General features: G+C 39.0%; 2 protein-coding genes across 3 annotated transcripts; both read left to right on the forward strand.

The window, feature by feature from the left end:
• Positions 1–777: 777 nt before the first annotated feature.
• On the forward strand, positions 778–3,042 carry LOC121908370 (tripartite motif-containing protein 16-like). Its single transcript, XM_042428312.1, has 2 exons — positions 778–1,279; positions 1,361–3,042. Exons 1-2 carry the CDS (start codon positions 814–816, stop codon positions 2,491–2,493), a joined length of 1,599 nt encoding a protein of 532 aa, XP_042284246.1. The 5' UTR covers positions 778–813; the 3' UTR covers positions 2,494–3,042.
• Positions 3,043–4,282: 1,240 nt separating this feature from the next.
• LOC121908368 (tripartite motif-containing protein 16-like) lies at positions 4,283–14,078 on the forward strand. Of its 2 annotated transcripts, XM_042428310.1 has the most exons (3): positions 4,283–5,316; positions 11,711–11,729; positions 12,900–14,078. In XM_042428310.1, the coding sequence occupies exons 1-3, from the start codon at positions 4,350–4,352 to the stop codon at positions 13,588–13,590; spliced, it is 1,677 nt and encodes a 558-aa protein (XP_042284244.1). In that variant the 5' UTR covers positions 4,283–4,349; the 3' UTR covers positions 13,591–14,078. The 2 variants fall into 2 exon arrangements, with proteins under 2 accessions (XP_042284244.1, XP_042284243.1); XM_042428309.1 differs by lacking the exons at positions 4,283–5,316; positions 11,711–11,729 and having other exon boundaries at positions 11,887–14,076.
• Positions 14,079–15,409: the final 1,331 nt, after the last annotated feature.

The raw sequence follows: 15,409 nt of genomic DNA on the forward strand, positions 1-15,409 counted from the left end.
ATATTCTTTCATATTTGCTGGTAAATCAGTTCATGTATGAAGTAACTGTGATTTAACAGTTATCATTAATAGATGATCCTTTAAGTGTTAACTAATCACATAAAGCCATAGAGACTCATAGAAATACTTCAATCATCATGAGTTGTGTATTAGTTAAACAATACTTAAGTATGTGATTTGTTCCCTAAAGTACATAAATATTAGAAAAAATAAAGTGTCACCACATTTACTCTTGTAGCTGCACTCATGAGTGAAACTTTTTTTTTTTGCAGTGATCAGTGGAAAACGAGAGGAAGCAGCAACACACATGCGAGAGAAAACTATCACGTTATGTCAAAACAACAATATTATACAGTTAAGGGGCTTGATGGAAAAACTCAGCTGGATTTTAGGAGAATACAAGAATTCAGAGAAACAGGGAGTCATCTGTAGATCTCTCCTAAATTCCCAAGATTACTTTGACACCAGAAAGCAGGTGACCAGTGTTTTCAAATGAGACGTGAGCTTCGTTGTAAGAAAAAAAGGGTTAAACACACAGTATCTCTCTCAAACTGCTCCTCCTCCTGGAATGAATCATAGCTTGATAACTCCTCCCTCTTCTTCCTGCTCTCAAACACAACAAGCTCCAGTCTGTCCACGTATTTCCTTGTTCCCTCCCCTTCAGATCTACAGTTTGAAGAAGGGTGTGACCAACCTGTAAAAGAGCTGCAGCCTCCATTCACTGCAGAATCACATGCTGTTTAGATCAAAGGTCAAACTAGTTGAACGTCTAAGGAAGTGAAACTCAGACAGTCGTTGTCACTGAGAGGTGAAATGGCGCAGCAAGGAGCTCAGCTGGACGGAGCAAAATTCTGCTGTTCGATCTGTCTGGATCTACTGAAGGATCCGGTGACTATTCCCTGTGGACACAGCTACTGCATGAGCTGTATTAAAGGTTTCTGGGATGAAGAGAATGAGAAGAAAATCTACAGCTGCCCTCAGTGCAGACAGACCTTCACACTGAGGCCTGTCCTGGTGAAAAACACCATGTTAGCAGATTTAACGGAGGAGCTGAAGAAGACGGGACTCCAAGCTGCTCCTGTTGATCACTGCTATGCTGGACCTGAAGATGTGGCCTGTGATGTCTGCACTGGGAGGAAGCTGAAAGCTCTTAAGTCCTGTCTGGTGTGTCTCGCCTCTTATTGTGAGAAACACCTTCAGCCTCATTATGATGCAGCTCCATTAAAGAAACACAAGCTGGTCGACCCCTCCAAGAAGCTCCAGGAGAACATCTGCTCTAGTCATGATGAGGTGATGAAGATGTTCTGCCGTACTGATCAGCAGAGTATCTGTTATCTCTGCTCTGTGGATGAACATAAAGGCCACGACACAGTCTCAGCTGCAGCAGAAAGGACTGAGAGGCAGAGAGAGCTCGAGGTGAGTCGACAAAACATCCAGCAGAGAATCCAGGACAGAGAGAAAGATGTGAAGGTACTTCAACAGGAGGTGGAGGCCATCAGTCGCTCTGCTGATAAAGCAGAGGAGGACAGTGAGAAGATCTTCACTGAGCTGATCAGTCTCATCCAGAAAAGAAGCTCTGATGTGAAGCAGCAGATCAGATCCCAGCAGGAAACTGAAGTGAGTCGAGTCAAAGAGCTTCAGGAGAAGCTGGAGCAGGAGATCACTGAGCTGAAGAGGAAAGACGCTGAACTGAAGCAGCTCTCACACACAGAGGATCACAACCAGTTTCTACACAACTACCCCTCACTGTCACAACTCAGTGAACCTACAGACTCATCCAGCATCAATATCCGTCCTCTGAGATACTTTGAGGATGTGACAGCAGCTGTGTCAGAGCTCAGAGATCAACTACAGGACATCCTGAGGGAGAAATGGACAAACATCTCACTGACAGTGACTGAAGTGGACGTTTTACTGTCAGAACCAGAACCCAAGACCAGAGCTCAGTTCTTAAAATATTCATGTGAAATCACACTGGATCCAAACACAGCAAACACACAGCTGTTATTATCTGATGGGAACAGAAAAGCAACATCCATGAGTCAACAACAGTTTTATTCTAGTCATCCAGACAGATTCACTGTATGGCGTCAGGTCCTGAGTAGAGAGAGTCTGACTGGACGTTGTTACTGGGAGGTGGAGTGGAGAGGAGGAGTTTGTGTAGCAGTCACATACAAGAATATCAGCAGAGCAGGAAACTCAAATGAATGTGGATTTGGACGCAATGACAAATCTTGGTCTTTAGATTGTGACACTAACAGTTATACATTTAGGTTCAACAAAGTCTCAACTCCCGTCTCAGGTCCTGGTTCCTCCAGAGTAGGAGTGTACCTGGATCACAGTGCAGGTATTCTGTCCTTCTACAGCGTCTCTGAAACCATGACTCTCCTCCACAGAGTCCAGACCACATTCACTCAGCCTCTCTATGCTGGACTACGTCTTTATTATTCATTCTCTGTCGGGGTCACTGCTGAGTTCTGCAAACTCAAATAGACAGAAGTCATTTAAGGGACAGTCGGTTAAATTCTGAGTTAATTCTTAAAATGATTTTGTCTCTGTCATTGTTGCTGAGAGCTCGTTGCTGCAGTGTTTCTGCACAGAGATCAGCTGTCAATCAAACATTATGGTCAACTTTGACATCTTCTCATCTGTTGTTATATAAATATTTGAGTTTCTTTAGTTGCTGCTCTTTCTTGTGTCTGTTTCACCATGGAGGCTTTCACTGATCATGATGATTTTGTTTTATACACAAACTTGCATTTCTCAACTCTGCTCTTGTTTCTCTTCCACTTCATCAGTCTGAACAGAGAAAGAACCAGAACTTCCTTTATCAATAGATATTTTACTCTCACGACTTTGTAAATCTGTCAAGAACTTTACATTCACATTGATGCATTTGGTCATGTACAAATCAGGTATTATTAAGTATTATAATACTTGAATTATTGTGATAATAATCAATAAGGAGATCATTTATTATGTTCTTGTACATAGCTGACATTCTGGGTTAAACTAACTGATTGTGTGGATGAAGTGAATCTGAACATGAAATCATTGAACAAGAGTCATTTAACAGACTTTACTGATTGGATGTGTGAACAATCTGAAGCTTTATATCATCAATAAAGTTGTTTTATTTCAAGATTGAACAAAGTATTTTCTTCTGTCTTCATCTCAGGATCTCATTCAAAGCTTCTGGAGAAAATGTGAAACTAATATGAGAGTTTATTTGAGGCAGTTTTCCTCCTGAAACACCTTCATGCTACATTTACAAGCTGGCAACACCAGACGAATGTATAACACATGATCACGTTGCATCATACATTCATTTTATACCCACAGTAACTGAGTTTCAATTCAATTCTGTAAATAGATTTTAAATTGTTCATTTAATTTTAGTCCTACTTTGTTTATTTCATTATTATTATTATAACCTCACTCTTGTTATATTTTTATTCTTCTATGTTGCGTTTGTGGGAGCAACAATCTTTGTATTTTTAAATTCTTGGCTAATAAACAGATTCTGATTCTGATTTATATTCTTTCATATTTGCTGGTAAATCAGTTCATGTATGAAGTAACTGTGATTTAACAGTTATCATTAATAGATGATCCTTTAAGTGTTAACTAATCACATAAAGCCTTAGAGACTCATAGAAATACTTCAATCATCATGAGTTGTGTATTAGTTAAACAATACTTAAGTATGTGATTTGTTCCCTAAAGTACATAAATATTAGAAAAAATAAAGTGTCACCACATTTACTCTTGTAGCTGCACTCATGAGTGAAACTTTTTTTTTTGCAGTGATCAGTGGAAAACGAGAGGAAGCAGCAACACACATGCAAGAGAAAACTATCACGTTATGTCAAAACAACAATATTATACAGTTAAGGGGCTTGATGGAAAAACTCAGCTGGATTTTAGGAGAATACAAGAATTCAGAGAAACAGGGAGTCATCTGTAGATCTCTCCTAAATTCCCAAGATTACTTTGACACCAGAAAGCAGGTGACCAGTGTTTTCAAATGAGACGTGAGCTTCATTGTAAGAAAAAAAAGGGTTAAACACACAGTGTCTCTCTCAAACTGCTCCTCCTCCTGGAATGAATCATAGCTTGATAACTCCTCCCTCTTCTTCCTGCTCTCAAACACAACAAGCTCCAGTCTGTCCACGTATTTCCTTGTTCCCTCCCCTTCAGATCTACAGTTTGAAGATGGCTGTGACCAACATGTAAAAGAGCTGCAGCCTCCATTCACTGTAGAAACACATGCTGTTTAGATCAGAGCGCAAAGTAGTTTCACTTCTCAGAAAGTGAAACTCAGACAGTCGTTGTCACTGAGAGGTGAAATGGCGCAGCAAGGAGCTCAGCTGGACGGAGCAAAGTTCTGCTGTTCGATCTGTTTGGATCTACTGAAGGATCCGGTGACTATTCCCTGTGGACACAGCTACTGCATGAGCTGTATTAAAGGTTTCTGGGATGAAGAGGATGAGAAGAAAATCTACAGCTGCCCTCAGTGCAGACAGACCTTCACACCGAGGCCTGTCCTGGTGAAAAACACCATGTTAGCAGATATAGTGGAGGAGCTGAAGAAGACTGGACTCCAAGCTGCTCCTGTTGATCACTGCTATGCTGGACCTGAAGATGTGGCCTGTGATGTCTGCACTGGGAGGAAGCTGAAAGCCCTCAAGTCCTGTCTGGTGTGTCTCGTCTCTTATTGTGAAAAACACCTCCAACCTCACTATGAATCACCTGCATTCAAAAAACACAAGCTGGTCGACCCCTCCAAGAAGCTCCAGGAGAACATCTGCTCTCGTCATGATGAGGTGATGAAGATGTTCTGCCGTACTGATCAGCAGAGTATCTGTTATCTCTGCTCTGTGGATGAACATAAAGGCCACGACACAGTCTCGGCTGCAGCAGAAAGGACTGAGAGGCAGAGAGAGCTCGAGGTGAGTCGACAAAACATCCAGCAGAGAATCCAGGACAGAGAGAAAGATGTGAAGCTGCTTCAACAGGAGGTGGAGGCCGTCAGTCGCTCTGCTGATAAAGCAGTGGAGGACAGTGAGAAGATCTTCACTGAGCTGATCCGTCTCATCCAGAAAAGAAGCTCTGATGTGAAGCAGCAGATCAGATCCCAGCAGGAAACTGAAGTGAGTCGAGTCAAAGAGCTTCAGGAGAAGCTGGAGCAGGAGATCACTGAGCTGAAGAGGAAAGACGCTGAACTGAAGCAGCTCTCACACACAGAGGATCACAACCAGTTTCTACACAACTACCCCTCACTGTCACAACTCAGTGAACCTACAGACTCATCCAGCATCAATATCCGTCCTCTGAGATACTTTGAGGATGTGACAGCAGCTGTGTCAGAGCTCAGAGATCAACTACAGGACATCCTGAGGGAGAAATGGACAAACATCTCACTGACAGTGACTGAAGTGGATGTTTTACTGTCACAACCAGAACCCAAGACCAGAGCTGAGTTCTTAAAATATTCACGTGAAATCACACTGGATCCAAACACAGCACACACAGAGCTGTTATTATCTGAGGGGAACAGAAAAGCAACATTAGAGGAAGAAGAACAGTTTTATTCTAGTCACCCAGAGAGATTCACTTATTGGCGTCAGGTCCTGAGTAGAGAGAGTCTGACTGAACGTTGTTACTGGGAGGTGGAGTGGAGAGGGACAGGAGCTTCTGTAGCAGTCACATACAAGAATATCAGCAGAGCAGGAGACTTAAATGAATGTGCATTTGGACGCAATGAAAAATCTTGGGCTTTATATGGTGACACTAACGGTTATATATTTTTGTTCACTGATGTCTCAACTCGTGTCTCAGGTCCTGGTTCCTCCAGAGTAGGAGTGTACCTGGATCACAGTGCAGGTATTCTGTCCTTCTACAACGTCTCTGAAACCATGACTCTCCTCCACAGAGTCCAGACCACATTCACTCAGCCTCTCTATGCTGGACTTTTGCTTTACTACTCTGTCGGGAACACTGCTGAGTTCTGTAAACTCAAATAGACAGAAGTCATTTAAGGGACAGTCGGTTAAATTCTGAGTTAATTCTTGAAATGATTTTGTCTCTGTCATTGTTGCTGAGAGCTTGTTGCTGCAGTGTTTCTGCACAGAGATCAGCTGTCAATCAAACATTATGGTCAACTTTGACATCTTCTCATCTGTTGTTATGTAAATATTTGAGTTTCTTTAGTTGCTGCTCTTTCTTGTGTCTGTTTCACCATGGAGGCTTTCACTGATCATGATGATTTTGTTTTATACACAAACTTGCATTTCTCAACTCTGCTCTTGTTTCTCTTCCACTTCATCAGTCTGAACAGAGAAAGAACCAGAACTTCCTTTATCAATAGATATTTTATTCTCACCACTTTGTAAATCTGTCAAGAAATTTACATTCACATTGATGCATTTTGTCATGTACAAATCAGGTATTATAAAGTATTATAAAACTTGAATTATTGTGATAATAATCAATAAGGAGATCATTTATTATGTTGTTGTACATAGCTGACATTCTGGGTTAAACTAACTGATTGTGTGGATGAAGTGAATCTGAACATGAAATCATTGAACAAGAGTCATTTAACAGACTTTACTGATTGGATGTGTGAACAATCTGAAGCTTTATATCATCAATAAAGTTGTTTTATTTCAAGATTGAACAAAGTATTTTCTTCTGTCTTCATCTCAGGATCTCATTCAAAGCTTCTGGAGAAAATGTGAAACTAATATGAGAGTTTATTTGAGGCAGTTTTCCTCCTGAAACACCACAAAGTACAGAGTTCATGTTCAGAGCAGAAGAACGTTTGTCAGTCAGTCTCTGTACTTTCAGCTTTCTTCACTAAAACAGCTTCATCACAGAGAAATGAGCAGAGTTTTCTATCACTTGTTGCTTTTAACAAACTGAGATTTTATTTGTGCATTTAGTCAATAAAGAGGATTTGTTACACAGGCCTAAAAAAAACTGGAAAAAATAGTTTTAAAAAATTAATTTGGTCAAATTTGGGTGTGAAGATGTTTTGTTGAGTCGTGAGGAACATAAAACAACATCTATGTGTAATTGTGAACTTGAGGTCATTTCATTAATGTTGAAGTTGATTTTCATGAAGATGAAAGTTCAGAATGAGGCTGTCATGTTGGTTCAGTGTTTAGCTCTGTCACCTCACAGTCAGACGCTTCTGGGTTGTAAAGTTTGAATCCAGACTTGATTCAAACTTCTTGTGACTCATTTTGTTCGGGGTTTAATCTCTCAATCCACAAAACTGCCTGCTGTGCTGAAGACTTTCTGTTATTGATGCTTAACTGACAACAAAGAAATGCATCTAAAACTGTCATGATTAGTGTTTCTGACAACTGTGATTGATTTATTGCACCATCACAGGTAAAGTTACTCCACCTTTTCTAGTCCAGAAGTCATTTAGGAATCATTTCATCATAATGATAATTACATTAAAAACTGCTTTCAATCTCATCAGAATCAACATCAAGAGAACTTGACATGTTAATTCTAGTTTTAAGCCATTAAGAGTTCAGAAAAGCGAATATTTGAAAAACAGCAGATGAAACATGTTTAAACTCTATCAGGTCCAGTCATGAAATAATTAAATCATAAAATAAATAAATCATTCTTTACATCTGGTTTCAAGTTTTTCCATGTTGGTCAATCAGATTTCATGAAGTCTAAAGTCTCAAATCTCAAAGTTTTATTTACAACCTGAAGACTCATGTGAACAATATTTGTAAACTGGAAAATCTTCCATCTACATTTGGATGTTCTCACAGAACAGATGTTATATAGAAGCTTTTTTTAAAAAAATGATATCAAACTTGTAGTCAGATGCAAACATCAGCATGTTAACATATAACTCGTCTTCATGCTACATTTACAAGCTGGCAACACCAGACGAATGTATAACACATGATCACGTTGCATCATACGTTCATTTTATACCCACAGTAACTGAGTTTCAATTCAATTCTGTAAATAGATTTTAAATTGTTCATTTAATTTTAGTCCTACTTTGTTTTAGAGATGCACGATATTATCGGCACGTCATCGGTAAAAATAAATATCGGCATCGCCGAATTCTGCCGATTATGAGAGGCCGATATGTCACCATCTCCTCCGCCGCCTGACTGTGCTTCCCTTGATGGACTGTGTCACACTGACGGTCCCGGTGCTTCCTCTGCAGGCTCCACTTCACTCAAGCTGCCCGTCAGACCAGCTGCTTCTGCCCACTTTAACCAGAATAACAAACCGGGGCTCGGTGCTCCACATTTCCTGCCATACTTGTCATTTGTTTGTTTAGCCAGTCACATCGGTGTCATTTATGGTTCAATCAAGACAGAAAAGTATTGAAGTTCATCATTTATTTTTTTCTGGAGTTATAGATTAACTTAGGTTGTAACCTACCATACTCACCCACCATGCGGCCAGGAGACAAAATGGAGGCACTGAACCACTTCCTGATTTTAAGATCTTGCTGACATCACCAGTGATGTCATAGGTTAGACCAAATGTGAAGGAATTTATTTTATTTAGTTAAATGTTTGGTTTTGTATTTATGTTATTTGTACCTAATTTGGTTTACGATAAGGAACAATGCTGTTGTTGATGTTTGTGTAAACAATGTTAACTGATACAAGTGACATTGTCATTCACCAGTTGTTGGTCTAAGGGAAAGGACACCCCTGATAGAAATATGGTTCTGCCTAGACAGATTTCAGGGCCTATTTAAAGGGAGAGATGTTAGTTTGATAGAGAGCAGAAACCAAAGAGGATGTCAGTGTAGCTGTGTGAAGGTAAGTTTGATTTTGCTTGTTTTCATTTGGTCGTCTCTGAGTCTGTCCCTTATCACCTTCCTTGACACTCTGGCAAAGCTTCCTCACAGGTAAAACTTTATTTCACAGTAAAACAGCAAATAATTGTACAAAATTGAGAGACAGACAGTGATCAGTAGATGCTGAGTAAAAGGGAACAGGCAGCTTTACATTACGGTGCTGTAATATCTCTTAACTTCTGGGGTTGTACTAAACAGTCCTTTCATCCCCATGTCCAAACTGTGTGAGTGTCAGCATGTGTGTATGTAATACTGTAGGTCAAGGCTGATAATTAGTGTGATTACTGCAAGCGATCACACTATTGTAGCAGCAGCCGGCAGCAGCTCTCAGTAGAGTTGGCACATGTGCACCTGGACAGCGGCGTATGACTTTTATTTATTTATTTTCTCACCCATCTTCATCCAGCAAATCACCAGGTGAGTTCCTTTTTGCTTTGCTTGGTAACATTGTCAAAATACATTACATTTCCAATCAGTTTGAATTGTGTTATATGCCCTTGCTTTTGTCATGATAACGATTTGGTACCGTGTCATCCAATCACAACATCAAACAAAAAGATATTTTACTGGTATATATTTTTTTCCTTAAGCCTGTGATCTATTCTTTGAGATTCTTTCCGACCTACTGACCAATCTTGACGATTTGGAGTTTTTGCTCAAATTGTTTTCCTGAAGTGAATTTAATTCCATTGAAATGTAAAAGGCATAGGACTGAAGATGCAGGAGTTAAGTTTTGAAATCAGTCTTGCTAACTACTACATCTGTACTGTTGCTAAAATAATGTCTTGTTTCAGCAGCAAGTCAACATTTCTGAGAGCGGAGCTGGACTTGTGATTCTGATGCTCCAAATTACACAGTGAGTTTCATTTTACTTTGTTTTATATGACAACATGCCCAAATAACTTAATTTTTTTAAGTGAAGATAATGTCCCATTGCTGTCTGTGTAGTGTTGTGTACTTGTAGATTTATTACTCTAGTGGCCTATATGAAACACATCAGCAATTTGCAGCAATATCCCAGTCCTTCAGTGTTGCATTCCTGGATGGATGCAACACTGAAGTATGAGTATGGAATCCACACAAGTCTGGAGCTGCTTCATATACAATGAATGTGAAACTAATTTTGTAGTAATTTTTTAATACCCAAATAAGCTTCATTCTATAGTAAACTTTCATATCTGAAACATAAAATGTATCTGTATACTAGGCTTGGGCAATGTCTACAGAATTACTTTGTAAAGCGAGCAGTAAAAGGTAATTTTATGACATATTCTGGTTATTAAACACCTTGAAATCTCATACATCTCAAATGGGGATCTGTATTGAATGGATTGCACAATATTGTGAAATGTCAGTAGAAAAATGTATATATTTATTCAGTGTCAAAGTTGATATAAAGGTATTTTTACATAGACCTTCTAGTTTTTGTACATTCAGAACTCCATATATTAATGTGAAATGTCTTTAGATATTTTGGGGAGTTGATTTTAATTACTGTCACATAATGTTTATATAAAGTAAACCCCATACATTAATGGAAAAAGCCTGTAAATATATTGGAGAGCTGCTTGTAATTACTGTTAAATAATGTCTATATAAAGTTAACCTCATACACTAATGGGGAAATGTATGTAGATATATTTGATAGTTGATTTTAAATACTATCAAATAATGTTAGTAAAGTAATGATTATTAAAATTATGTTTTTGTAAACTATTATCACATGATCTTACATTTTTGTACAGTATAAAACCAACATTTACCAGGGATCTACTGTAAATAGATTGGATAATCACATAAAATAAAAGCTTAAAGCTCTCAAGATATCATTAATGGGTGTTAAAGGAGGGTAATTTGAATGTAATTTTACATAATTTTCCTGTGTTTCACATCCAGAAATCTGTACTTTGATGGGGAGTTCTTGTGGATGGATTGAATAATCCTATGAATTTACCAGAGATTACTATATGAAAACCAGTCTTCATTTAAATTAGATAATTTTAAGGTAGTTTTGCAATCTTTTCCATTTTTTGTGCAGATTTATACATTTGTTCTAGCAATGTTTTATAACAATTTTTATAATATAATAATATTTTCTTTTTATTTTATAATGGTTGGACTGTAAAAATGTAGACAATGTCCAAAGTAAATATCCGTATTATTAAAATGAATCTCTGTAGAATAACTAAAGGTTTTTTACTGTTATTTGACGGTAAGTGTTTGGAAACTTTTGCTGCCAGACTTTTTACCATTTTTTTATGATTTTTTTTTTTTTTTTACAATGTGCAATTTAACAGTTATCATTAATAGATGATCCTTTAAGTGTTAACTAATCACATAAAGCCATAGAGACTCATAGAAATACTTCAATCATCATGAGTTGTGTATTAGTTAAACAATACTTAAGTATATGATTTGTTCCCTAAAGTACATAAATATTAGAAAAAATAAAGTGTCACCACATTTACTCTTGTAGCTGCACTCATGACTGAAACTTTTTTTTTTTTGCAGTGATCAGTGGAAAACAAGAGGAAGCAGCAACACACATGCGAGAGAAAACTATCACGTTATGTCAAAACAACAATATTATACAGTTAAGGGGCTTGATGGAAAAACTCAGCTGGATTTTAGGAGAATACAAGAATTCAGAGAAACAGGGAGTCATCTGTAGATCTCTCCTAAATTCCCAAGATTACTTTGACACCAGAAAGCAGGTGACCAGTGTTTTCAAATGAGACATGTTCGTTGTAAGAAAAAAAAGGGTTAAACACACAGTATCTCTCTCAAACTGCTCCTCCTCCTGGAATGAATCATAGCTTGATAACTCCTCCCTCTTCTTCCTGCTCTCAGACACAACAAGCTCCAGTCTGTCCACGTATTTCCTTGTTCCCTCCCCTTCAGATCTACAGTTTGAAGATGGGTGTAACCAACATGTAAAAGAGCTGCAGCCTCCATTCACTGCAGAAACACATGCTGTTTAGATCAGAGCGGAAACTAGTTTCACTTCTCAGAAAGTGAAACTCAGACAGTCATTGTCACTGAGAGGTGAAATGTCGCAGCAAGGAGCTCAGCTGGACGGAGCAAAATTCTGCTGTTCGATCTGTCTGGATCTACTGAAGGATCCGGTGACTATTCCCTGTGGACACAGCTACTGCATGAGCTGTATTAAAGGTTTCTGGGATGAAGAGGATGAGAAGAAAATCTACAGCTGCCCTCAGTGCAGACAGACCTTCACACCGAGGCCTGTCCTGGTGAAAAACACCATGTTAGCAGATTTAGTGGAGGAGCTGAAGAAGACTGGACTCCAAGCTGCTCCTGCTGATCACTGCTATGCTGGACCTGAAGATGTGGCCTGTGACATCTGCACTGGGAGGAAGATGAAAGCCCTCAAGTCCTGTCTGGTGTGTCTGATATCTTACTGCAAAAATCACCTCCAGCCTCACTATGAATTGCCTGCTTTTGAAAAACACAAGCTGGTCAACCCCTCCAAGAAGCTCCAGGAGAACATCTGCTCTCGTCATGATGACGTGATGAAGATGTTCTGCCGGACTGATCAGCAGAGTATCTGTTATCTCTGCTCTGTGGATGAACATAAAGGCCACGACACAGTCTCAGCTGCAGCAGAAAGGACTGAGAGGCAGAGAGAGCTCGAGGTGAGTCGACAAAACATCCAGCAGAGAATCCAGGACAGAGAGAAAGATGTGAAGCTGCTTCAACAGGAGGTGGAGGCCGTCAGTCGCTCTGCTGATAAAGCAGTGGAGGACAGTGAGAAGATCTTCACTGAGCTGATCCGTCTCATCCAGAAAAGAAGCTCTGATGTGAAGCAGCAGATCAGATCCCAGCAGGAAACTGAAGTGAGTCGAGTCAAAGAGCTTCAGGAGAAGCTGGAGCAGGAGATCACTGAGCTGAAGAGGAAAGAAGCTGAACTGAAGCAGCTCTCACACACAGAGGATCACAACCAGTTTCTACACAACTACCCCTCACTGTCACAACTCAGTGAACCTACAGACTCATCCAGCATCAATATCCGTCCTCTGAGATACTTTGAGGATGTGACAGCAGCTGTGTCAGAGCTCAGAGATCAACTACAGGACATCCTGAGGGAGAAATGGACAAACATCTCACTGACAGTGACTGAAGTGGACGTTTTACTGTCAGAACCAGAACCCAAGACCAGAGCTGAGTTCTTAAAATATTCACGTGAAATCACACTGGATCCAAACACAGCAAATACACGTCTGTTATTATCTGAGGGGAACAGAAAAGCAACATTAAAGAAAGAAGGACAGTCTTATTCTAGTCACCCAGACAGATTCACTTATTATTGGCAGGTCCTGAGTAGAGAGAGTCTGACTGGACGTTGTTACTGGGAGGTGGAGTGGAGAGGGAGAGGAGGAGTTGATGTAGCAGTCGCATACAAGAATATCAGCAGAGCAGGAAACTCAGATGAATGTGCAGTTGGATACAATGACAAATCTTGGGCTTTATATTGTTCCACTAACAGTTATAAATTTTGGTTCAACAAAGTCTCAACTCTCGTCTCAGGTCCTGGTTCCTCCAGAGTAGGAGTGTACCTGGATCACAGAGCAGGTATTCTGTCCTTCTACAGCGTCTCTGAAACCATGACTCTCCTCCACAGAGTCCAGACCACATTCACTCAGCCTCTCTATGCTGGACTATGTCTTGACTACTCTTACGGGGTCACTGCTGAGTTCTGCAAACTCAAATAGACAGAAGTCATTTAAGGGACAGTCGGTTAAATTCTGAGTTAATTCTTAAAATGATTTTGTCTCTGTCATTGTTGCTGAGAGCTCGTTGCTGCAGTGTTTCTGCACAGAGATCAGCTGTCAATCAAACATTATGGTCAACTTTGACATCTTCTCATCTGTTGTTATGTAAATATTTCAGTTTCTTTAGTTGCTGCTCTTTCTTGTGTCTGTTTCACCATGGAGGCTTTCACTGATCATGATGATTTTGTTTTATACACAAACTTGCATTTCTCAACTCTGCTCTTGTTTCTCTTCCACTTCATCAGTCTGAACAGAGAAAGAACCAGAACTTCCTTTATCAATAGATATTTTACTCTCACGACTTTGTAAATCTGTCAAGAAATTTACATTCAAATTGATGCATTTGGTCATGTACAAATCAGGTATTATTAAGTATTATAAAACTTGAATTATTGTGATAATACTCAATAAGGAGATCATTTATTATGTTGTTGTACATAGCTGACATTCTGGGTTAAACTAACTGATTGTGTGGATGAAGTGAATCTGAACATGAAATCATTGAACAAGAGTCATTTAACAGACTTTACTGATTGGATGTGTGAACAATCTGAAGCTTTATATCATCAATAAAGTTGTTTTATTTCAAGATTGAACAAAGTATTTTCTTCTGTCTTCATCTCAGGATCTCATTCAAAGCTTCTGGAGAAAATGTGAAACTAATATGAGAGTTTATTTGAGGCAGTTTTCCTCCTGAAACACCTTCATGCTACATTTACAAGCTGGCAACACCAGACGAATGTATAACACATGATCACGTTGCATCATACGTTCATTTTATACCCACAGTAACTGAGTTTAAATTCAATTCTGTAAATAGATTTGAAATTGTTCGTTTAATTTTAGTCCTACTTTGTTTATTTCATTATTATTATTATAACCTTACTCTTGTTATATTTTTATTCTTCTATGTTGCGTTTGTGGGAGCAACAATCTTTGTATTTTTACATTCTTGGCTAATAAACAGATTCTGATTCTGATTTATATTCTTTCATATTTGCTGGTAAATCAGTTCATGTATGACGTAACTATGATTTAACAGTTATCATTAATAGATGATCCTTTAAGTGTTAACTAATCACATAAAGCCATAGAGACTCATAGAAATACTTCAATCATCATGAGTTGTGTATTAGTTAAACAATACTTAAGTATGTGATTTGTTCCCTAAAGTACATAAATATTAGAAAAAATAAAATGTCACCACATTTACTCTTGTAGCTGCACTCATGAGTGAAACATTTTTTTTTTTTTGCAGTGATCAGTGGAAAACGAGAGGAAGCAGTAACACACATGCGAGAGAAAACTATCACGTTATGTCAAAACAACAATATTATACAGTTAAGGGACTTGATGGAAAAACTCAGCTGGATTTTAGGAGAATACAAGAATTCAGAGAAACAGGGAGTCATCTGTAGATCTCTCCTAAATTCCCAAGATTACTTTGACACCAGAAAGCAGGTGACCAGTGTTTTCAAATGAGACGTGAGCTTCGTTGTAAGAAAAAAAGGGTTGAACACACAGTATCTCTCTCAAACTGCTCCTCCTCCTGGAATGAATCATAGCTTGATAACTCCTCCCTCTTCTTCCTGCTCTCAAACACAACAAGCTCCAGTCTGTCCACGTATTTCCTTGTTCCCTCCCCTTCAGATCTACAGTTTGAAGAAGGGTGTGACCAACCTGTAAAAGAGCTGCAGCCTCCATTCACTGCAGAATCACATGCTGTTTAGATCAAAGGTCAAACTAGTTGAACGTCTAA

The sequence above is a fragment of the Thunnus maccoyii genome, chromosome 12 (genome assembly GCF_910596095.1).
Source record: "Thunnus maccoyii chromosome 12, fThuMac1.1, whole genome shotgun sequence".
In the NCBI taxonomy this organism is placed as follows: domain Eukaryota; kingdom Metazoa; phylum Chordata; class Actinopteri; order Scombriformes; family Scombridae; genus Thunnus; species Thunnus maccoyii.

What these genes read in the sequence shown, in the direction of transcription:
- LOC121908370 (XM_042428312.1), top strand. Translation starts at nt 814, where the DNA reads ATGGCGCAGCAAGGAGCTCAGCTGGACGGAGCAAAATTCTGCTGTTCG. An exon ending in CCAGGAGAACATCTGCTCTA is followed by an intron (nt 1,280 to 1,360) that starts GTCATGATGAGG and finishes ATGAACATAAAG; the next exon opens with GCCACGACACAGTCTCAGCT.
- LOC121908368 (XM_042428309.1), top strand. Translation starts at nt 11,911, where the DNA reads ATGTCGCAGCAAGGAGCTCAGCTGGACGGAGCAAAATTCTGCTGTTCG.